At 54.2% G+C, this 24,251-nt stretch overlaps 1 protein-coding gene and 1 pseudogene across 1 annotated transcript in view; both read right to left on the reverse strand.

Annotated features, from left to right (window-relative positions):
* Positions 1–16,550, reverse strand: LOC123347021 (annotated as a pseudogene).
* Positions 15,037–24,251, reverse strand: part of PCYT2 (phosphate cytidylyltransferase 2, ethanolamine) — a 21,169-nt gene continuing 11,954 nt past the window's right edge. The window contains exons 6-13 of the mRNA XM_044982692.1: positions 23,929–23,973; positions 21,300–21,438; positions 20,521–20,603; positions 20,177–20,254; positions 18,847–18,912; positions 18,359–18,424; positions 17,772–17,860; positions 15,037–16,660 (exon numbers count right to left, since the gene is read on the reverse strand). Coding sequence (XP_044838627.1) covers positions 16,552–16,660; positions 17,772–17,860; positions 18,359–18,424; positions 18,847–18,912; positions 20,177–20,254; positions 20,521–20,603; positions 21,300–21,438; positions 23,929–23,973 — 675 coding nt within the window. The 3' untranslated portion in view covers positions 15,037–16,551. The remainder of the gene's footprint in view (positions 16,661–17,771; positions 17,861–18,358; positions 18,425–18,846; positions 18,913–20,176; positions 20,255–20,520; positions 20,604–21,299; positions 21,439–23,928; positions 23,974–24,251) is intronic.

The following is a 24,251-nucleotide window of genomic DNA, read 5'->3' on the forward strand; positions in this document are numbered from 1 at the left end:
TTCAAAGCACATGTACAACCCCAGACACCCCACCTCAGTCCTGCCCCTTAGAGATTAGAGTCACCATGCATGGGGGTAGTGCCACCTCAACCTGGGCAAGATGTGGGGGAAGAGGTCCTTATCCCAGATGGAGCCAAGCGGAAGGAGTTAGTCCCAGAAGAACAAAAGGCTTAGGGATGATGGTGCCAGGAGCCAGGCAGGCCCTTTGACGCCATCGTATGCCCCTCTTCTGCCCACTCAGCAGCTCCATCTGTAGCATACAGCATCTCACTTGAACTCTAGCAGCAAGTCTCCCCACAGAAAGCAGCCCCTGGCACTGCAGCTCCCCTGCCTGCGCTTCGCAGCAGAGCTGCTGCCTCCAGGTTTTCCTGGATGATGGTGTCCATCACCATGTGGAATATGCCCTGCACACTGTATGTGTCTGGAGGTGGTGAAGTGGTGGTAGATCAGTTTCGGGGGGGGGGGTGTCTCATTGCACAACAGGAAGAGGCTGGCGATAAGTTGGGCTGCAGCACCCACATCACAGTCTGCACCTGCAGGGGAGCAGATGAGGGCAAGTGAGATGGAAAATCTCCACCATTTGCCCATGTGCAGTACACCCACCATGCAAACTCCCATCCCCACAGCGCTCTCCCAGGACAGGATAACAGGAGAGGGCCATCCCTAGTAGGGGTGGGGTGGACAGTGCCTGTGCTGCTGCTTTTAACTGAATGGCAGCCCTCCTGCCCCATCTGGTACAGAGGGAATCCACTTCTAGGAGCAATCTACTGACGGTCCTGGCCTATCCCTAATGGACAAGCCTATGTGGCTCACCGAGCCCAAATGGGCCAGCACAGGACACAGGCCCAGGAGCTCACCCTCCAGAGGGGCACAAGGAGGCTGTGGCGGGGCAGCTATCAGCACTGGGGAAAGTGCAGTTTAAGGGGAGGCTGGAAAGAGGAGAGTGAGGCTGTTCCAGGTCTTGGGGCAGCAGCAGGCATGAGACAGGGGAGAGGCTCAGGCAGGGTAGTCCCTGAGCGGGTGCAGAACGGCTGGGATGCAGGCAGGGCTTTAGGCAGAGTTGGAGGGAGGGGCAGGTCTGCCTTTATAAACCAGCCGCCCAGTACTCAAGTGTGACACAATTTACTGCCATGGACACTCCTGGTGTCATGTCAGTCTGTGACATCACTAATTAGAATAGAGATGTCTAACCCCGGGCAATGCTAGGAAAGGAACTTAAGGAAGATAGCAGGAAACTGGCAAAAGGCCAGGTATCAGCGCAAAGCTTAATCCTGGCTGAGCTCAGGGCCGGGTCTCCCACTGCCTGCTCCGCAGCTCCAGGAGGGACACAAGGTTCTTTCTTCAGGGGAGAACTGGCTCCAATCTGGGAGGGAGCTGCACTTGCCACCCACACAGCTCTCCCAAGGAAGAGAATGGAGTCTGGCAGTGTTTTGAGACCATCCCTTGACTCCCCAGCAAACCCTGCTCTCTGCTCCTAGCTATTTATTTCAGCTGGGCTCAGCCAGCACCTTACACACCTTCTCCTTGTCTCATGCTCATTCAGCCTCTCCACCAAGACTGTAACATCCCCAGCTTCCCTCGTGGGTGCTGACTGCCATTTTGCATTCTGTGTTGAAGAACCAGCTGGCCTTGACAAGGTCCAGTCTATTATGGTGCAGTCCAGCCAGAAGCCTGGCTCAGGCCCGGTGCCGGACACCTGGCTGAATGACAATGACCGAGGAGCCATCAGAGCAATCTAGGACCATCAGCGTGGATTGTCTCTCACTGCTGGTCCTACCCATCTCACAAGTAACTCTCTACAGATGCCTGACTGGAGTTTCTCAGTCTGGGCAGAGGGTTAAAGGGAGTAAGACTATTTTAGAGAGGGTGCTCTCAGAGAAGTGGGGTCATCACACGCCAGAAGTCTGGGCTGGAGGGAGAGACAGAAGGCAAGAGGGATTCTGCCTGGCCTGACATGCCACCTTCAGACTCCCAGAAGGGATGAGCTCAGAGTAGGGGAGGGGGCATCTGAGGACTGTTTGTCAGTTTGCAAAGATCCATAACTCTCTAGCCCTTATAAGAGTAAAGTGACTGTGGATAAGAAATCCCCTTGCTAAGCTTGTGTTCCCTGCCTTCCCTCCATGTTGCCCCTGAAGGGCTTAAACTAGAAGCCAGAGCATCCACAGCTAGGTGGAACTCTGGGCATAATGTGAGAATGACTAGGGGCTCGAGAGGGATGAGGCATCTGCTCTAGAGACCCAGAGTCTCGGGCTTAAAGCCAAGTGGATTGGGCCCAGGTACAACAGATTAGTGACTGTCCAGGAGAGAGGACTAAGCTGGGTTGCAACACGTGGATTTCAGTCCCAGCAAGAAGCACCCCTAGGAATGGTTCTGTTCCTTGGGACCACATGGCACCAACTACAGACCCTGAGAAAAGCCAAAGGGGCCCTCAGTGCAGATGTTCAAGGCACAGGTGTGGGCTGTGACGCTCCACAGGACACAAAAGCCTCAGCTCCTCGCCATCTTGTGGTTTCCTCTCCCTGAGCTGAGCAAGACCAAGCTCTGCAAGGTGAGGCTCCCGGGGGCTACGGCTGCTCAATAGGCTGTAGGACTTGGCCCTAAGGAAACCATTCCCCGCTGGTTTGCTCCAGCAGAGGGGATGAGGGTGTTAGAGTAAAGCTAACGATTAATAGGCCCCAGAGCTCAGAGTGCCAGGTAAACTGCCCCCTGCCTTGTAACTGCTCTGCTACGTGAACACATGGGACCCCAGCCCCCATGCTGGAGGCTAATTAGTGTGTCATGAGTGCACACGCTGCCCTCTCAGACCACAGAACAGGGAGGCTGCAACAAACCAAACTTCCTAACACTGACCACTCCTGCCATGCCAAGATCTCCTGTAAAATTCAGCAGCTGGAGAGGATCTTCCCTACGCTGAGGCTCTGGTTTGCTAATCTTAGCTCAGGCAGAGGAGCAGGAACTTAGAGACAAAATCCACTTGCAGACATTTATTTTATAAAGACAAATCTGGAGAGGCAGGGAAGTCATCTAAACCATTTCCCATCCTGCACCTGGCTCCCTACTGCTCGCAACACCCACTGGGTCACATCTGGCAGTCTGTTTATGTGCTGCTTCTGCCCCTTGTGCAAACCCAGGAGAAAGAGCAGCACCACGCCACCTCAGCTGCAAAGCATCCTGCTTGGTGAGCGCCCAGGGACAGAGCGGGGTGGAGGGAGCCTACTTGTGTACTGAGGAAAGGAGAGACGCAGGTGCCTTCCCAGGTGCAGGATCTTCTCTTGGAGAAGGTTGATTTTATTCAGAAACAAGATCTGTGAAAAAAGCAGGATGATCAGAACCTGCCCTGGCCCTACACTCCTGTTCCCCAAGTCACCTCCTCCCCTCCCGACCATGGCACTGCAGCATAGACTCCACCCACCCTCAAGGTCTTATCTGCTGGGATGGTTAATGGGCAGCTTTGCCTAGTCTCCGCTGAGAATCCTCACTTTGTAGGGGGAGGAGATTTAACATCTCTCCCTCCCACACCATCTTCCAGCCCACACTGCAGGCCAGTGGCAAAAAGCAGTGATTTAGGGCTTGGTTCATGGTAGTCCCATGGCTCCTTTACTCTGCCAGAGCCAGACTCCGGGAGTTAGCCAGCCAAGGAATCCCCCTGCACTGGGCAAAGTGCTGCTCCCTCGTATGTTGCTGTGCTCCAGCTACTGCCAGAAGGCAGCCGGGTGCAAGGTAGGGCAAATGCTGAGGCTGGTGCCAATACAGTGCAGCCCCACAGGCACCATGAAGCCACCTCTCCCATCGCCTGGGGTCCAGCACTAAGGCATATTAGTAAAGCTGGTCGTCTGACAGTGGCACCTAGACGCCCCTGCCCAGATCAGAGCCCCTCATGCTGAGAGTGCTGCACAGACAGTGAGAGAGGGCTCCCAGTCTGAAGAGACAGGCAAAGGTTCCCCTCCCATCGCTGTGCACAGGGTCACCCAGCAAACTAGTGGCAGAACCAGGAGCAGAACCCAGGACTCCTGAGGGCCCTGACAATGGGCCCTTAATCCTCACAGTCCCCTGGAGACAGGGGAGAGTTCACCCCATTGTATAAATGGGGTACAGGGAGAGGAAAGCGACTCACCAAGGTCATATGGTCAGTGGCAGAGCCGGGAGTCGAGATTCCCAGTCTCCTGCTTTAAATCACTAGCCTAGGCTCCTGCCTATGCCAAATCCACCTGAGGCAGCCAGAGGGCCCTTGTGGGGAATAGAGGAGGCGGCTGGAGGGCCCAGTTCTGGGCCCTGTTATCCTGTTATCCTGTCAGGAACTGGATTGATTGACCACCCCTGGCTTGAGCTGCAGGAACTCAGTGCTCATAAGGCAGATGCCACTGTTTAATCATATCATTAGCAGAAATAAATGAACCAATTAGTGAGTGAGATAAGTTACAGGGCCCAGCACTAACTAACACTGTCAAGCAGAACCAGCCCCTCCTCCACAGAGACAGCAGCAGCTGCTTCTTAATTACAAGTGGCAGCACCACTCAGAGAAGGAGCTGGAGCCGAGGCTGCCAGAAATGGCCCCAGTGTCTCATCACAGTGCCAGGATCCCCAGAGCAAGAGCCTGCTGTGCTCAGGTGAGGGGAGCAATGGGCTAGCAGGACCATCCCATCCCTGCCGCATGCTGCAGCTTGCCTGTATGCCACCTGATGTTGGACAGTGCAGGGTGGGGAGAGCTCTGAGCTCGCTGCCCCGTTCCTTACAGCTCCTCCTGCTGGGAGAGGCTGGGACCGGAATCTATGCAGCTGGTGCTTCTGCACTCTCCCTTATGGTGCCTCTTGCTGGGACTCACCAGGGAAGTGCTTTGGAAGAACATGGTGTTGCAGACAGAGGAGAAAAGCTTCATGCTTTCCTGAAGCTGATTCTGAGGAAGAAGGAAAATGATCTTGAACACCATGGAACTGCAGTGGATCGCCAGCAGCGCCAGTGGCCAAGGCCAGCCAGCCCCCTGGGGCAGGGAGCACCCCTCCGCTTTCTTCCCCCCAACCTGGGTCCTGACCTCTTGTGCTCTGCTCAGCACTCAGCAGCAAGGGGGCATGCTAGCTGCATTCTCTCATTAGGAAGGGCCCAGAACTATGCCCTAGGAACATGGAAGGGGGCAAACTGCACAGGCCAGGGGCGTGAGAAGAGATCTACAGATGGGTAATGAAGGGCTGTGGGCCAGGGCATGAGAAGCCAGCAGCCCAGGGCTGCAGCTGGACCACTGGCTTTACGGGAGGGTGCAGGGGAGGAAAAAAAAAGGGCGGGGGGTTCTGGGCATGGGCAGACCGGCTGGTACAGTACAACCCAGGGGAGGCCACGGGGAGAACACAGGTGAGATTGGCAGGCTGCTGCCATGCAGCAGGGATGAGTGTTCACGCCCCGGGAGAGGAGCAGCTCAGGCACAGATTGCGCAGCAGGCAGAACACTAGCGCCTTGAGCATGAGAAAGCCCATGGGCCCCCCACTCGCTGAGCCTGGCCTTACCAGCACTGGCTCCTCTGAGAGGGCCTCATCGTACGCACTGAGAGATGCCACAAACAGCACGGCTTGCATGTCCTCAAAGCAGCCAAGCCCCTTCCAGCACTCAGTGTGCTGCCCACCCACATCGTAGAGCCTGCAAGACACAGGGCAGAGTACCGTAGAGGGTCTGCCCAGCGAGGGGCAAACAGCTTCCCCAGGAAGGGGATGAGCAGTAGGTCAGTGAAGGGTTAACCCTCCCAGCGCCACCAGGCTGCTCAGCATCACTATCCCCGTGGAGGAGATACAGAAAGGAGGCATTTGGGAAGGGGCTGCAGCCAGGTCACACTGCCAGGAGTGGAACCTAGGAGTCCTGCTCACCAGAAATGCTTCCTCACTGATCTTTAGTGCAGTGGTTCTCAACCAGGGGTCTGGGGTCCTCTAGGGGGCTGCGAGCAGGTTTCAGGGGGTCCGCCAAGCAGGGCCAGCATCAGACTCGCTGGGGCCCAGGGCAGAAAGCCAAAGCCCCACCACCTGGGGCTGAAGCCAAAGCCTGAGCAATGTAGCTTTGCAGGGCCCCTTGGCAAATGCCCTGCTTGCTATCCCCCAGTGCCAGCCCTGGCTTTTATATGCAGAAAACCAGTTATTGTGGTACAAGTGGGCTGTGGAGATTTTATAGCATATTGGGTGGGCGTCAGAAAGAAAATGGTTGAGAACCCTGCAAGCACCTAGTGAGTGATGTGCCATTGGGGACGTTCTCAAACCCATCAGACCTACTGCCTACCCCCAGTAACAGCCCCAGAAGAACCATCAGTCCCCACTGGAGCCCCAGCCCAGGCCCTCAACAGCAGCCCTCAGCCCCCAGTCCTACCCAACCTGATCGCTGCTCAGGAGAGTTTACGTGGAAAGCACAGGCTGCCAGATGGCAGGCTCTCTGCACCCCCTCCATTTACATTGAACTGGCTCTGCAGCCCTGGTGCTCCAGTGGGTGACAAACACGAGTGATCAGCTCCCTCTAGGTGGCAGTTGATGCTCAAATGAGCCAGTGGAAAATTACTGCCAGAATGCAACTGGCAAATTACAGCCCGGTCTGCAGCTCATAAACCTGGCGCCATTCCCTGGCTAGCAATTATGCTCAGAGTCACTGGCGGCACAGGCTCAGGCTCTGCCCAGCTCTCCTCTGTTACAGAGACCAGCACCAACAGGGATGCCAGCACCTCGGCCTGGCACCTCCCAGCTGGGGACAACAGGGATGAGAAAGCAGGGAGAGCTTGAAACTGGCATCTGCCGCATTTCCCAAGGTCCTGGAGGGCTCCTGGCAGCAGCCATGCCCAGGGCTGTGGGAAAGGGGGGCAGAGCTGAGAGTCAGGCTCATGCCAAAAGTAATCACAGGCAGCTACTCAAAACAAGAAGAAACTCCCAGCCCTATGGGGGAGGCACTGTGGCCCAGACCCTCCCATGTGTGGCCCAGGCCGTGTCAGATGTAGCAGCATCTTCCCCCTCCAGTTGTTGGGTTGGTGCCTAAGCAACCACGCCTCACTCCAGGCAGCAGCGTAGAAATAGGGACTGTGCCCTCAGGGCAGGGTCTCTGGATGATCAGATTCAAACCAGCGAATCCAATCAGCTCATCAAAACAACCACAACCACTCCTGTGCCTGCCCAGAGCCCGTCCATCTGCAGGAGCCCCAACAGCCAGAGGAGTCTAACGCATCTGGCGCTCAGCTATGCCACATGAGAGCAGAGGGAATGGCCCCCAGCCTGAGGGGCCCCCACAGCAACCCACCAGCCCCAGCGCTCTGCAGCCTGCCCCGATGAGCAGATGCCTCGGGCTGCATTTGAGAACACTAGCCTGCCCGCACAGCCCTCACCAGCACCATGCCAGCCCCTCTTGCTGCTTCTGCTGAGGCGGCCAGTGAGGGGGCAGTTAGTGCTGCGTGGGGTGGAGAGACAGGCAGAAACCTGCCCACATGGAATTGGGTCTGGATCCCACTGCCAACCCCCAGATCCCAGTGCCAAACACATCGACCTTGTCAGGTATTCCCCTCCCCAGCCACCTCAGCTACTAGAGACATTTTAGGTCTTTATCAAACCAAGCAGGACTCAGAAGCCACCTGTGTGGGAGGACAGGGCTGCTTGGGCGGGGGGGGGGAGGAGGGAGAGCCACATGCCAGATAAGCCCACACGGGGGGATTAATGGGAAATGGATGGGGCTTTGCTGGTCAGGACCAGTCTCCCGATTAGCACAGTCAAGTCACTATTGGGAAAGTGTCTGCTTAGCAGGCTGATTTCCTCCCGCCCCACCTCCCCAAGGCTCTGGGTGCTGCCAAGCCAGGCCTGGCCCCATAGTCTCCTCACAACTCATCCGGCCACTCCCTACACCTGTGCGTCTCATCCGCTGGCCACACATCTCACCAGAACACCAGGTCCTTGATCCCGAAGTGGGTCTCAACGGTGCCACTTGTGCACAGTCGGACACGAAGCATGTTGTTTGGTGTGGGCCAGAACTCGGGGTGGACAAGCCACTCCATGTTCTCAAAGAAACTGGGGAGAGCGGGGGGAGATCCTTATAACCTCTTTCATCTACACAGCATCCCGCCGGAGTCCATCCACTCCTCCCTAGCCAGCTCCCCCACCACAGAGCCTGACCAGTTCCCCTCCTTCACCCAACCAGACTGCCCAGCCCTCCTTTCAACCCCACATTCTCCCCCTCCCCAGGCATCTCTCAAGGCCTTGAAATGACATCACAAGCTCTCAGTACAGGTGTTTGAGGCAGTTTCTGACCCAGGGCTGGGCCCCTGAACCCTCCAGGAAAGAAACCAAGTCGAATCCTTTTCAAGCCCCCAGCCAATGGTCCAGGTCCCTCAGCGGTAACAGGCAGCTTCTTCCAAAGCAAAACAGCACCCCCCCCCCAAGAGCACTCTTGGCCCCATGCCCTGGCCCACCCTAGGCCCTGCACCGACTCCAGGCCTCCGCAGCTTTAACCAAAAGCAAACATCCAGCAGATGCTGGGGTCCCTCAGCAGAGCCCCTTCTGCTGCCCAGCCCTGCATACACCCCCAAACTGGAAGATGCCGGTTGCCCTTAGGGATCCTGAAGCAGGGAGGCATTGCAGAACTGTCCAGCTGAGAACTTAGGGGCCCCCACAAGCCTGGAGCTCACTGGCCAGAAGAGGGGCCTGGGACCAGGGAAATGGAACTTCACAGGGCCAAGCTGTGGCAGCTTCAGAAGCCAACCCATCCACCCACCCCAGCCCAGCAGGGGTCACCCCCAGACGGGGGCTCACACTGCGCCTGAGGACATGGATGAGCAAAGCCCCAGGATGGGGCTGGAAGAGCAGCTCAAAGCCTGGCAGTGTCAGTGGCAGCTCCTCGACAGGAGAGTCACTAAAGCTGCTGGTGCAGCCCAGGGCTCCGCCACCCCCTCCTCCCCCAGCCCGTCTCGGAAGCAGCACTACACAAGCTGCTGCAGGCGCATTTCCATAATTTCACACGCGCCACAAACGACTCGGCAGCTCCCAGTCAATTCCCCGTCGGGCAGTGGTGACACTTTATTGACTCTCCCAATCTCTGCTCTCCTGGGGCTGACAAGTGCACAAAACGCTTCCCTCCAGCAGCAATAATGTGCTTGCAATTTCCATACTAATGTCCTCAGCTAGGAGGAGCCATCCCACACCACAGACAGGCTTTCCAAACACTCCTCTGAATAAGAGCCCCATCCTGATCCTCCGCCCTTGGGGGGGGATGACAAGTGGCTGTCAATCCCCCGTCCTCCCATGTCCCTCCAACATCTTTGGGGGGACACGGTAGTACTGCTGCTGCCCCCCGTGCGTCCCAGGCTTCAGCACAGATGTGGCAGCTCCCCAACCCTGTGTCCTTGGCACTGGCTGCAGACAGCACCCCCAGAGCACTGACTGGTGAACAGTTCATGCTTCCTTCTCCCAACTTTACTCAGCTCAGGCCGCTCTCCCCAATGGGCCTGGCTAGCCAGTAAAAATTATCCTTTAGATCAGGAGCTGTAATTGCTTCCGCGATGCCAAGGCAGAGACCCAGGAGCTGCCGTCTCAGGCTGAGACTCTCCTCTTCCCCAGCAGCACCGGCAGAAGGATGCAGCAAAATCTGCCCTTTAATTCTACTTCTCTGGTCTGGCAGCTTTGGCTGGAGGGCAAAACCAGTCCCAAGCCCTAGGAGAGAAGAGCCTGTCAACAAACACTCAGATCTCTCCACAGCTGCTATGCAGCCCCATCTTTCCCCACCCAAAGCTACCCCAGTCCCAGGCTCTCTCAAGCAGGTGGCACTGTAGGAATGGCACAGAGCCCTGACTGCAGAATTGGGGGCAGTTTATATCATGGCCTGTCTCTGACCCCACAGCAGGAGGTGCTGGAGCATTAATGGGAGCTGGAGAGAACACAGCTATTCTGGTCGCTTCCAGGGGCGCCCGGTTATTCTGAGAGCAGGTGCACGGACCTGCATGCATTCTGGAAGCCAGGGCCCCATGGGAGCCATACAGTAACTACAACTTCCAATAACATCTCTGAAACAGAAAACAATCAAAGCCCAAACTTGAAATTCATGAGTCTTTCCCCCAATCTAACTCCAAGTTTTCTTCCTCCCCCCAGGACTTGCAGGCCACAAGCAAACACAAGCACAGGGGCCCGGAGGCACTAGGAGACTGAAGAATATAAAATGCAAAAAGATTTCTGCTCAGGCCGCGAGGAACTGCAGCTCTGCCAGGCGCTGTCTATTCCATCTCATCAAGAGAAGCTGAAGTTCCTGAGCAAACGAGTGATACAAGCAGTCAGGCACCGAAGCACTGGGGAGAGCAAAAATTAAATAACATTGACATTTTTAATAACCATTGCAACTGTTTGGGCCCAGAGGCAGCATCTTTCTATGGAAACATTCAGCCGGGGGTAGAATTGCCACTTTTGTTGGGTTGTTTGTATTTAATGACAAACGCTTCTTGAGTCTGACTTTACAGAGGGAGCCGAGAACTGACAGGTCCAGGGAATGAATGTGGAAATGGGAACGCTTCCACCCCAAGACAAAAGCTGAGCTCTAGGAAGGCCCAGAGTGGCTCAGGAGACACAACTTGCCCTTTTGGCAGCTTGAGGCAAGAGCAGGCACAAGTCAGCAGCTAATGGATCTGCAGAGGCACCCAGACGTAGCTAGGTGTGGTGGGGTCAGACACCAACAATGAGAAAATAAAAGTCCAGAATAAAGCATCAGCCACGTTTAGCCAACCCTCCAGTAACTGCCCCCTGACCACAGCCATCTGCTGAGGCCAATGCAGCTGCCGTTCTGCTTGGGGCTCTCCAGTCTGCTTCTCTCTCCCAGTGCCACCCCTCCTCCCCCACCACAGATGTGCAAAGGAGCAGCCCCAGAACCACTGCTCTGTGCCCTTAACCCCTCTCCAGCAGGCACATTCGCCCCCAGCACAAACAAGCCCAAAGTCCTCCTCGATGGATGGAACCAGCAGGATGCTCCTGCCTAGCCCCCAACAGCTGATCACAGCCCCAAGGGCCTCATTATCTCAGTTAGCAGCGGGGTGGGGCCCCTCCACAACCTCCCCCCCCAGGGGAGGCTAGGCAGTGGGCCAAGCACAGTGCAATGAGGGGCCCCTTTCTCCCAGGCCCAGGGCTCTGCTCTGCTCAGCGTTGACTAACTGGGTGAGGGAAGCACAAGCTGAACTCAGGGAGAGCTAGAGACAGCAGAAACCAACACCCATCAGGAGAGAAAGCCCCACTCCGGGCTGGGAGGCTGCAGAGAACATCATGGACCAGGAGGGATCCCACCCACCCCACTTCTGCCTGGCAGGCTCAGCAGAGACCACAGAGTCTGTTCTCCCTGGCCATTGATCCAGCTCTAGCCACTTTACAGTTGTTATAGCGGGTCCCAAACCACACCCAACCCTCCACTGACAGGGACCACTCTCCCTACCAAAATGCAGCTGCCCGGGGTAATCTGCGTAGCACAGGAAGGGAAAGAGGATGTTTTGCTGGGAACACACATAGCTGAGGTGGCAGGGGAATGGAGCCAGGCCACCAGGATAACACTCCTACTGCAGAGGATGATTAATGGGCAGGAGGGGCCAGCAGCTCTGAAAGCATTCAGAACCAGCCACGTGGGTCGTCCACCACAGCGGGGCCAGGCTGAGCTCCAGGTGCAGCACCCACACAGTGACCATGCACACACAGCTGGCTGCACATGGGGCACATACAGGCTCCCGGAGCTGAGGCCACTGCACATGGGACTGTCACTGCCAACTCCCAGCAGCAAAGGAATTCAACAGGCCTGAGTGTGCTGAGCTCACATCCTCCCCCACAAGATCAGCCACACAGGACAGCCATGGTGCAGTGCACTGATGGGGCTGCAGGACCCACTAGAGTACAGTGTCATTCAGCCCATATTCGTAGCCTCTCCTGGTTGCTGCTTATACTCCAGCATCAGCCCAGAGGCAGCACAGAGCATCTGACACCCAGGGAAGCACCATCTGGGTCTCATCCAAACAGTGGCTGCAGGACAGCATGGAGCGGGCATGCACCTAGGAGAGGGAGAGAAGGGCCCAGATCAGTTGGCCCTAGATGTTGAAGGCAGAAGGGACCATTGTGACCATCGTCCGATCTCCCATACAGCACAGGGCAGAGAACCAGTCAGTGACCCTTGCATGGAGGGAACTATTCTTCCCTACTATGTATATAACAATAACACACCCACTGACTTGGGGTTGAACTGGAGTGTCCCCCCTGCTCCGGGGCGTGATGCTTATACTGCCTGTAGCGAGGTGACCACCCGCTCCAGCCTGGAAGGGGTTGGAAAAGCCCTGCAGAGGGCTGGGGCTGGGCAAGGTAAAACCCTGGCTGATTGGGAGAAGTGGCTGCAGCTGGGGCCATGCCTCAAACTCAGCAACAGGGCCTTATAAGGCAGCCAGAAGCAGCAGTCTTCCTCTGCCTGTAGGGGGAGAAGGGCCTGGTTGCAGGGAACTAGAGACAGGGTACCTGAGTGGAGCAGGGCTAGGGACAGGCTGAGGAGCTCCAGCCTGGAAAGTCCCAGGCTGTGGCCTAGCAGAAGGCCAAGAAGTCCTGGGGGTTGCAGAGGGCAGCCCAGGGGTAGGCCAAGGCAGCAGCTCCAAACCCTCCTTGCTGGTGATGAGTAGGCTGATACTGCAGCCTGCCCCAAGGCATGGGGGTTAGACGATGACTGGCAGTAGCCTGATACTGAGGTGAGGTGGAGATAGTGGGTTCTGGGAGGGGGAGACCCAGAACTGTGGGGTTACTGCCAGGGGGCAGCACCCCAGTTAAAGGGGCACCGGGATCCAGGAAGGGACAGGGGAGGCTAGAGGACAGGTGGATCACTGGCCTGCAGAGGGTGCTCCTGGCTGGTAAAAGAGCTAATTCCCTGAGAGACCAGCAGGAGGTGCCTCCAGGGGTGAGTCTGCACATCTACACTGCCCACAATTGCATCAGCCTTGGTTGCTGCCATCTTACATCTTGAGAGGCTCAGGTGGTCCCTGAATGGCAGGAGGCTGAGATGCTAACACCAGAACAGGGCTCTTCTGGAGGGAGGAGAGCACAAAACCAGTGAGGAAAGTCCCACCTCCCTGCGCAAAGGGGGAAATTCCTGCCCCCATCCAGCACTGAGGTGAAAGCGCTCTCCAGGCCATCAGCCCCCGTGGGATTTCCAGATGGCTGCACTAGCATCCGCAGGGAGGCTGGGCTTTTGGGAGGGGTCCCCCGGGGCCTGCCCAATTCAAGCCCCAACCCTGACAGCAGCCAGGCTGATGTCTGAGCACATCCCAGGCAGAGACAAGCCCAGGCCAGCAGCACCATTCCCACTCACTCACCAGAAGACCCACTCTGCTGAGGGCAAGAAAAGACCCAGATCCTGGCCAGGATCCCACTTCCCAGGAGAGAGGCTGGGAAAGCCAGACCTGGACACAGGGGGCAGAGGGGACCCGCTGTCTACAATCACCTTAAAGTTGGCTAGTTCCTCAGGCTGAAGCCCTGGCTGTGGATGATTTTCATCTGCTTCACCAGTGTACTCTTGCCACTTTCTGCACCACCGGCAGGGGCCAGGCAGGAACCCAGTGTGACTGAACCAATGTGGGGAGGGGACCCAGGGATGTACAGGGGGCAGGAGAGGAGGAGGAGAACAGGAACATACCTGGGCAGGTGCTGGGGGGAGAAAAGAGAGGGGAGGCGAGCACCCACAGTGAGCCAGGAGGGTTGGGGGAAAGAGACAGACAGACTGGAATGTAGCCAGGCCCTGGGGAGACTGGCCCTGGAGGATGGGGGGCAGGAGCAGCCTGAGAGCTGGGGAGCAGGGGCTGGGAAGGAGGGAGGCAGGAGCGGCCCCAAGAGCTGGGGAGTGGGGAGGAATGGCCCCCCGAGCTGGGGAGCAGGGCCCTGGGGGGGGGCATGCGGGAGTGGCCCCTCGAGCTGGGGAGCAGGGCCCTGGGGCCTCCCATGTCCCCACCCAGCAGCAGGATCCACACCGCGCCCAGCTCCTGCTGGATGAGGCAGCAGAGCCCCACGGACCCAGGCCCGGGGACTTTTCAAACTTTGCCGCCGCAGACCAGCAGCTGTAGGTATGGGTGGCAACTTTGTAGAAATGTTGGTGGTGCCCAGAACCTGCCCCCCAACTCCACCCCCACGTGCCTAAGGCTCTGGGAGGGGGCTTGGGGGGGCGGTCTGGGGTGCAGATCCTGGGCTGGGGATTAGGGTGCAGGAGGGATGCAGGCTTTGGGATGGAGTTTGGGTGCAGGCTCTGGGCTGGGGCAGGGGGTGGGTGTGCAGGAGGGGGTGAGGGGTGCAGGCTTTTGGATGGAGTTTGGGGATAGGAGGGAGTGCAGGAGTGAGGGCTGTGGGGCTGAGGATGAGGGGTTCATGATGCAGGGGGGATCAGGGTGCAGAGGGATGAGGGTTGATGATGAGGGGTTCATGATGCAGGGGGGCTCAGGGTGCAGAGGGATGAGGGTTGATGATGAGGATTAGGGTGCGGGGGGATGAAGGCTCTGGCTGAGGATGAGGGTTTGGGGCATTGGGGAGACTCAGGGCTAGGGGGGAAGGGCAGGGTAAGGGCAGCCTGCCTTGCCATTAGTGGAGGGCAGGCGCTAGGGCCCTGGGGCAGCAGACAGCATTTCTGCCGGGAGCCGCTCTACTCCTGCAGCTCGGTACAGGCTGCTTTTTGTCAGGCGGGGGGTGGGGGGGGAAGAGACACGCAGGGGGAGGGGGAGAGACCCAGTTCCAAATATTGCTGGAGCAGGGCACCCGGCCCTGAATATTCCTGGAGCCTGAGCACCGCAAATGTATATAACCTGCCACCTATGGCTGCAGGGCCTGCCCTGCCGGCTGCGGAGCAAGGAAGGTGGCAGCTGCCGCCCAGCTGAAAGCACCACGCAGCCCCAGCCCGGCACCAGCTCTCCGGACCGCTGGGGCCGGGGCAGCGCCGGTCAGGCACGGGCTCGCTGCTCCAGCCGTCCCCTGGCCCGCTCACTCAGGAAATGTGCAGTGCTGCCCCCAGGCCTGGGGGCTCCTCCACTGCCCCGCCCCCGTGCGGGGCCACTCGCAGCACTCAAACGGCTCAACACGTTTATTAATTTCCAACAAACGTACAATAGCAACAGACAGAAAACGGTCAGGCTGGAGCCGCCCAACATCCGCCCAGGGAGGACCCAGCGCCTGCTACTCCCCTGCCACAGTGCTGCGCTCCCCCGCGTGGACCGGGCAGGCGGACTGCCCGCTCCCTGGTTAGAACAGGCAAGGCAGCAGCCCACTCGCAGGACAGACCGGCAGGCAGACTGCCCACTCCCTGGTTAGAATACAGGCGAGGCAGCAGCCCACAGGCAGGCGGACTACCCGCTCCCTGGTTAGAACAGGTGAGACAGCAGCCTATGCGTGGGATGGGCAGGCGGACTGCCCGCTCCCTGGTTAGAATACAGGCAAAGCAGCAGTCCACAGGCAGGCGGACTGCCCGCTCCCTGCTTAGAACAGGTGAGACAGCAGCCCATGCGCGGGATGGGCAGGCAGACTGTCCACTCCCTAGTTAGAACAGGTGAGACAGCAGCCCACAAGCAGGAATGGGCAGCAAAGGCAAAGAGAAAGCCCGCTGTGGTGTGTACTGAGGGCCAAAGTCCACAGCCTTGCTGCTGTAGGAAGAAGGGCCCAGGGAAAGCACACGCGTGCAGCTAATGGCCTCCCTGATTCCCCTTGGGAAACTGTTGGCACTGAGCCCTCCCCCCATGCTCCTGCTCGCTGCACTGTCCACCACACCAGTCCTGTTTCTCAGTATGGAAGCTGGCAATATATTAGCACCAGCCACAGGCACCACAGAGCCTTTCCCCCAGCTGTTTGACCCAGTACCAACAGAGCTGAAGCAGCTCTGAGCACTGCAGAAGGGTGTGGCCTGTTCCCAGCACCTGCCCATGCACAGAGCAAGTAGCTCAGCACACAGTAGCTGGAGGTTGTCTCCCACAGACAGCAGCTGATGCTCTGTATCAACTGTGAGGGCCACTGCTACAGGTTAAGGGCCTGAATGATTCTCACAGGTGCTAAGCACCCACAAGCTCTCACTACAAATTCTAGGTGCTCAGAAGTCAAAATCAAGGGCTTGGGCAGGAGCAGACTCTTCAGTTTGTAAAATTCTTGTTGATAGCAAAAAAAAACAAAAACAGGAAGGATGGTCTGAAGCAGACGGACTCCTAACAGCATAACCAACCAAAATCCCACACCAAGTGGAGCAGAGTCCTGCAGAGGGCACAGCACTTCCCACATGTCAGAAGCCAAAACTGGCAGAAGGTAAAACCACACCATGTTAAAACATTAATTAGAATTAAAACTTCCTTTAAAGGGGTAAAGCAGATCTCCCCCTAGGAAAGGAGGTGGCTGATTAAGAGAAAACTAGGAAGCAGCATCCCAGCTTGTTATCTCTACACAATCTGCAGTAGGATATGAAGAGGGAAGAATGTGTGAGAAGATGTCTTGTTGGAGCCAGCAGCACTGTCCTTGCCTAGGGTAGGCAGGCTTGGCTTACTTCTCCAGAAGAGAACACTGCTGTGCTCTCTCCTCCACACACTTGTTCTCAATCATCCTAGCTCTGCAGGCCTTTCTCATGCTCCTCTTCCTCCATTTTCTTCATGACCTCCAGCACAGCCAGCTCTTTTGCTTCTTTCTTCTGGTTCCTGGCTTCAAACTCCAACCTGCAACAAGCAGGAGATTCCATGAAATTCCCACTCTCCCATTCACCAATATTCTCAGCAGCCTTTGCCCAGCCTGGAATAAGGGGGCCCATAGCCCTTCTCTTGACCAGCTGGCACTTCAGAAGCTTTAATGTAAGCCCTCTGTGGAGTCACAGCCTCCAGAACAGCCACAGCCTTAACTCAGCCTAGCAAGTAGTTAGCATTATGTAGTGCAGGCAAAGGCACCACAATTTAGATTGCAAGAAGGGCTGTTTGCCCTTCTCCCCAGCCTCTGTCACCTGCCCAGTTGTGAAAGCTGAGGGATTCTATGACGTGCAGCATACACCAAATGCAAGAAACTGCTCATGTGCAGTACAAAGGAAAGGGGCAGATCCAGGACACACACCTAATGAAGTGGTAAAATAATCTACTATACTGATCACAAAGATGATCCTGAAATCCATACACAGCTCTGCCAATGCCTCAGTCCTGCCCAGCCCTATTCCAGTCTTAGCCCCTCCTAAAACAGGTGGCTCACTCTGCCAAAACTACCAAACTAGGATTTACTAATGGCCCTAGCCAATGTCCTTGGAAATGAAAGGCTTAGGCTTGAAAGGGCAAAATGCCAACAGCTGGCCAGAGGTGACAGCATAACGGGTTCCCCACAGCAGGGGAATTCCTACTCCTCCACATTTAATAAGAATAGTAAATAAATAAAACACAAGCTTCTGTGAGAAACTCAAAGAGGGCACGAAAGTGCTTTAAGACTGAATGAGTGAAAGCCTCACTGGGAGGTAGGAACTACATTAATTTTAGAGCTGAGGTAAGGTATGTACGTGTGTGTGCTCAGCTGCAGAGTTACATACGTGGGCATGTATGTAAATGGACAGTCTAGCTACTCATTTTCATGTACAGTTTTAGAAATTGGGCCCTAAGTGACTTTCCCCAAGTTACAAAATAAATCTGTGGCAGAGCTGGGAACAGAAGCCAGGTCTCCTAACTCCCAATTCTGTGCTTTAATCACAAAACCTTCCTCCTCTTGTCTGTTCACTATGGTTTGTCCTGATGCTGGTTATGAGATCAATCCGGGGCTAAATGTGAGAAGAACCACCTGAAGGTCAGGAAAGCCAACCTGTTCTTAATGATTCTTTGCACAATCAGGTCTGTAGTGAGGTTGCTGCCACTGTCCACCAGCCGGAAAATGCCACGTCTCTTGGGCTCCTGAAAACAAACACAGCAGGCTAAGATGGGAAGAACATCAAGGTCTTTGGATTTAAAGCCCAGTGAGTGAACAATGAGCAGAATCCAAGGCAGGTCCTGAGGGCCCCCAGCCTGGCACAAGATGTAGAATCCTCTCTTAGGAAGCAAAGAAAATCTCTGCTGAAAGCCCACAAGCTGCATGGGTGCCAAGGCAGAAAGTGAGCTGGGTGCGCCACAGATTGGCTGCCCAAGGCTGGCGTAGCAGAGCTGAGATTAGAGGATTTTCCACTCTACCATAAAGGCAACAAAACAAAACAATGACTAATGGAAAGGAACCATTCTAGGTGTTCTGTCGGTTCTGATGCTGCAGCTACATCAAGGGAGGATGGAAGCCAAAGCCGCCTGCCAGGAACTTGTTTGGGCAACACACAACCTGACATGCACACTGAGCTGTGAGTATCACCGGAGCCATGCCACATTCAGCATAAAGGGGGTCAGTGGCGGCTGCTGGAGGCTTACCTGGTATGGATCGGAGCCATCCTTATCTGGCACCACCTCAGTCAGCCCATGACACACAAGTTCCACCTGGAGAGATGAGCACATGGTCACTATTATAAATTCCTTTCTGAAAGTGCCACTTCTCCATGTCGGTACCACTGGAACCAGATGGGGACCTGCCCCAAATTCTATGCCTACTGCAGGGGCAGCCTGGCGAAACACCAAAGCCAACAGCTCACCCCATAAAGGTTGACAAAAGCACCACAGAGTCATGAGATGAGACATTCACAAATTAGCTGGTGTTGTGCCAACTCCCCCACACCTAAGTGCTTCCCAATGCCACAGTGTACCTTAGCCAACAGAGTCCTTAGCTCTGCCCACCCTCAGTATGCACAGACATACAGTCCAGCAAGCAGCACCTCACGTGTACGTGTACACACACACTCTCACGCACGCGCACACACACACACACACGCACGCAGCCAAGAATGAAAGGAGCTGGCACTCGCCTTGAAATGATCCAGCAGATCGGCAGTAACTGCATACGGGGCGCCAATCACCACCTCGGACACATACTGAAGAAGGAGAAGCCAAGCATGATTCCAGACCCAAGAACGCAGAGTCTGGCCCATCCCTCAATAGTGGGCCAGCTGCTCAGTTGTGTGTGTTTGGAGATTTTAATAGGGGAACTGCAGTATTTGGAAAGGGGTCTCTACAGCCAGTGAACATAATACAAGCGCTTTCTCTCCTCTAAAGAGCCTAGGCCTCATTATGGTTCTCCAGGTAGCAACAGGCTAGTGGTGGAGCCAATATGCAGTGAGTTTACACCACAGTGGCAGACACCAGGAACCTGATAAGAGTAAAGAACTTCAGCATCTTGCTGCTGGAGAACTGCAGCCGTGCTTGTGCTATGTGAATTAAGTGTAAAAGGATCTAAAGTAAGAGCAAACATACATGTTTCCTACATTAATTCTGGTTGTATGCACACAGCATACCCACAGATGAATGACCCAGGGAAAGTATTTCTGGCGCTCCTTTAATCAGAGATTCCTAGAGTGCTACAAGAATCCTTTCAACCAGTGCAAAGTGCAGCCACTTCTTCGGAAGAATACAGCAACCCTTCTACAGTGCTCAATGACGCTTATCCAGGACACTGTGGTTAACATCCCAACTCTTCATAAGAACGCCTTGGGATCTTTAATGACAAGTGATCATAGCCTTGGTTTTACCTTTATAGCGTTAAGCTGAGGCATGGATTCAATATGCCTTGACAGAAGTTGTGCCAACTACTTGAATGCCAACACTGGCTCCCACAACACTTGGATGTTCAAGTGGTCTGGCACTGACCAAGCCTGCCCTTACTTAGCTCAGGCATCTTATGAGAACGTAGCCCATCGTGGCTTGGCAAGCCAGTCAGTTAAAGTCACCTGACTGGTCAATTACTACCTATTTGACCATATTTCAATAGTGGCAAATATTCCAGCAGGAATACCCTGATGGGGGCAAAGCCCTACTGTTTTGATTGCATCATGGTGCCATGCTTTCATTTTTTACAGCTTCATATCATTGTGTTTCACGTTTTTCTGAGTTAAAATAACTCAGGTAACTTGATTTTTGTAATTAGGCATATGCATCTGTCTAAAGCTAAGCCTACTGGAGGCCATAAAGTCTTACTCTTTTGTTATTGTTCTAATAAATCAGTGCTTTAAAACATCTGACCATGTTTGACATCGACAATATTTGACTAGTCAATTTACCAACCCTAGCCCAAGGCACTTTGGCTGCAGAACAGGACAGCAGTGTCTAATTCAAGAAGCAGAACTGTAGCCAGACACTCACCCTGCATGCCAGGACGCTAAGAGTTCTCTCGTGGATGTTCATGATGGGATAGTTCTTCCCTTTGTAGCGATTCACTTCCTATGGGCAAAACATAGCAGTCACCATTAGGGTAAGAGATGAGCCCTCCACCCTCCCCTCTCTCCCTCCCTACATGAAACTCATTCTGTCACTGTGCAAGACTGTGACTCTGTTCTCTGGAAGCCTTCAGGAGAATCTGTCTGGCTCAGAGAACATGGCCCCGCAACGAGGATGAAACAGGCATCCTTACTGCTCTGAGCCCACATAGAGGACCTGGCCGCCAGGACAGCTCTCTGCCAGGACTTTAAGCAGCATTTCATACTGACCTGATCAAAGTGCAGCCCAGCAATGATGTAGGGTCTCTCAGCCAGCAGGTGCACTTTCTCCAAGAAATCCACGTGCCCAATGTCTATGGCTTCTGTTAAGGATGTGGGACCAGCATCACAGCTGGGGCAGGACGAGGAGGAGAGCGATGCTAAGAAGCTGCAGTATGAGATGGGGAACCTGAGGAATTTTTGTCACTTGCTGCCCTTGTGCTCTGGGCATCTGCCCTCTTCCCATGAACTCTGGGCACCTACCCACACACCTTCCCAGACATTGTGTTAATCTGATTTTATTCAGCCTCTTCCAAAATTTTCTAATGGCTTTAGAAGCTCTGTGGAAACTGGCCCAGCCCTGGAGACTGGGACAAACAGGGAAAGAAAAATATTCTCACAGGCTGATCCACAGCACTGGCTGACCGTACTGCATGCTATGTTCAGCACTCCCTGAACAGCTGTCACTTAGGTCACTGTGACAGGTGGCTTTTAAGAAGGGAATAAAGGAGATCTTGGAAGGTCCAACCATCTTCACTCCCCAAACCCTGTTAGCTGTAAATCCATCACTAAAATGGAGCTGCAGCTGTTTTCTCAAGCCCATTTCCCTGTGACAGGCCAAAAAGCCACCAGTTGAAGAGCCCTGTTCCTTCCCCTTTCTCTCTCCAGAGAGAAAAGGAAGAGGCAGTGCACAGTCCTAATCCTCTGCTCCAGTGGACAAGTGCAGGACAGACAAAGACCACAGCCTTCCCTACCCATCCCTGTCTAGGCAGCACAGAGTCTAAGGATACGGAACAGGTCAAAGGCTCCAGCCACATAGATGATGGTGTCTCCTGGCTGCGGCTCCTTCCCAGAAGCAAATTGGATGATCTTTTGGGATGTCTGCAGGAACTGAGAGACTCCAGTCCAGGGGCTGTGACCTTTAGGGCCCTAAGCAAAGGAGAACAATGTTTCAGTCCCAATAGCACAAAGCAGGTTCAAATGGGATATGGGTATCACATAAGTAGCCTGAGAGACAGGGCTGTAGGAGGAGGATGCTGGCAAAAAACCAAGCAGGAAACCTGGCTAGCAGCAGCTTGCATTCCTTCCTGGGATTCAGTATTCAGGCATGACCACCTCCCCTGACTCACACAACAGCTCCTTCTGACCCATCTCTGCTAGCTAGTCTCTGAGCTCCACCAAGAACCTCATAAGGAGATGCTGGAAAGAAAATGGGAAGGAGGATGAGCAACAGGGCAGCCTAGGCCTGGTATATTAATTTAGCAGGCAAAGATAAACCAAGATGGGATTAGATTTACCAAACTGGGAGGGGTTGCAAGTGCCTTGGAGGATAGAATTAAAATTCAAAATGATCTAGACAAACTGGAGAAATGGTCTGAAGAAAACAGGATGAAATTCAATAAGAAAAAATGCAAAGTACTCCACTTAGGAAGGAACAATCAGTTACACACATATAAAATGGGAAATGACTGGCTAGGAAAGAATACTGCAAAAAGGGATCTGGGGGTCATAGTGGATCACAAGTTAAATGAGAGTCAGCAGTGTAACACTGTTGCAAAAAAAAAAAAAGCGAACATCATTCTGGGATGTATTAGCAGGAATGTTGTAAGCAAGAAACGAGAAGTAATTCTTCCGTTCTGCTCTGCACTGATTTGGCCTCAGCTGGAGTATTGTGTACAGTTCTGGGCACCACATTTCAGGAAGGACATGGACAAATAGGAGAAAGTCCAGAGAAGAGCGACAAAAATGATTAAAGGTCTAGAAAACATGACCTATAAGGGAAGATTGAAAACACTGGATTTGTTCAGTCTGGAAAAGAGAAGACTGAGGGGGGACATGATAACAGTTTTCAAATATGTAAAGGTTGTTACAAGGAGGAAGGAGAAAAATTGTTTTTCTTAACCTCTGAGGATAGGACAAGAAGCAATGGGCTTAAACTGCAACAAGGGAGGTTTAGGTTGGACATTAGGGAAAACTTCCTGTCAGGATGGTTAAGCACTGGAATAAATTGCCTAGGGAGGTTGAGGGATCTCCATCATTGGAGATTTTTAATAGCAGGTTAGACAAACACCTGGTCAGGGATGATCTAAATAATACTTGGTCCTGCCATGAGGCAGGGGACAGGACCAGATGACCTCTCAAGGTCCCTTCCAGTCCTAGGATTCTATGAAACGGAACGGGGTTTGCCCTAGCCCCACCTACCACAAAGCCCCCCACTCACCCACCCTTTCATCAGGCAAGACAGGATTTTAAACCAATTATTAAAATGAGAGCATCCAAAACCAATAAACCAAAATGTCCAAGTCCAATGTGAGCACAATTCAGGAGGACAGAGTTTTAGCCCCACTGTGTGGCAGGATTGTGAAACAGCAGTAGATTTAATCACCAGCTCATTTTCATTTACTTTGGAAACCCAATGCCAACAGTTCTAAAGACTTAAAAAAGTATGACGAGAACTCATCTAAGAACAGGGACGTTCCCCAGGGACAACATTCCCCCCAGAAGGGATGCTATGTAATGAATCAATAGGATGCCTGCATGTCTCAAGATGCTTTCAGGGAGTGTGGAGCCCCCCAAATCCTACAGCCCGTGACCAGCTGCGATGAAGGGGATACCTTAGAGACCATCTGGAAGAGCACAAAGTTTAAAACAACAAAAAACAAAGAATGACCCAGTCTATCCAGAAGATGGACAAGGTAAAATCCAGAGCATGGGAGCAAGTTCTTCTGGGCAACGTTCCAGCTGCAGAATTAGGAGTGTGGGGGTCTGATAACATACCCTACATTTTCACAAACCCAGGGGGCTGGACCAGTTTGTTCGTCAGAAATAGCCACAGAAATGTCAGTGTGACAGGCTGAATGTTGCTGTAGCGTCAGGAGCATTTTCCTGGTTAAAGGTTGGACCTGCAGGTCCCAATTTTTCTGAACTGAGCACGAAATCACTATGATTGTACATGTAATCTGGGGGCACCAATAAGGGATGAAATTGAATTTGTGCACTTAAGTACAGCATGCCTCATGCCCAATCTCCTCTGAGCACACTTAGTTTAAAAGGAGCATCGTCTCCCCTTGGTGGGAACACAGCTCAAGAGAAAGGTCCTGGGAACCAGGGAAAAGTGTTGAAAAATGGAACTTATGAGCAAGAAAGAGACACAGCAAGATGCTCAATGAGCACTGCAAACCTCTGCTGTGTTTACAACACAGCTCAGTCCACCCAGCTTCCCAGGCCCACTCCAGACTCACCTGTTCACTTCCGTGGCTACTGCAGAGATTTTATAGGCCTGGAAGGGGGTTTGCTTTGGTTGTCACTGGGCAGGAAGACCACCTTATACTGCAGACTGTAAAGCACATGTGGAATCCTTCTCAACTAGTTCACGTGTGCACCACCTGGCTCCCCACTGCTTGGAACCCACACACTCACCTTCCCAAAGTTATCCTTGTGCTTCCGGTAATCCAGGTCTTCATCCTGCACAGAGGAAATGGAGAATCAGAATGCTGATTCTGAGGTGGATCTCTCAGCCCAAAACAAGCTCCTGCTAGCAAAAGCATAGGGGAGCCTAGGCACCAGATGGCACCAGATACCAATCCTGCATCAACTGATTTATCAGCATTTAATACCCAAACCTTGTGACCTGGCCCAAAAGCCAGAGAGAGCATGGCTCAGCATCTGATCCTGATCTTGCCCATACGTGGCAACACCCAGCAATAACCATAGGCCCCAGAGGGGCAGCTTCCTCCCTGGAA

This window comes from Mauremys mutica, chromosome 12, assembly GCF_020497125.1.
Source record: "Mauremys mutica isolate MM-2020 ecotype Southern chromosome 12, ASM2049712v1, whole genome shotgun sequence".
Taxonomy (NCBI): Eukaryota; Metazoa; Chordata; order Testudines; family Geoemydidae; genus Mauremys; species Mauremys mutica.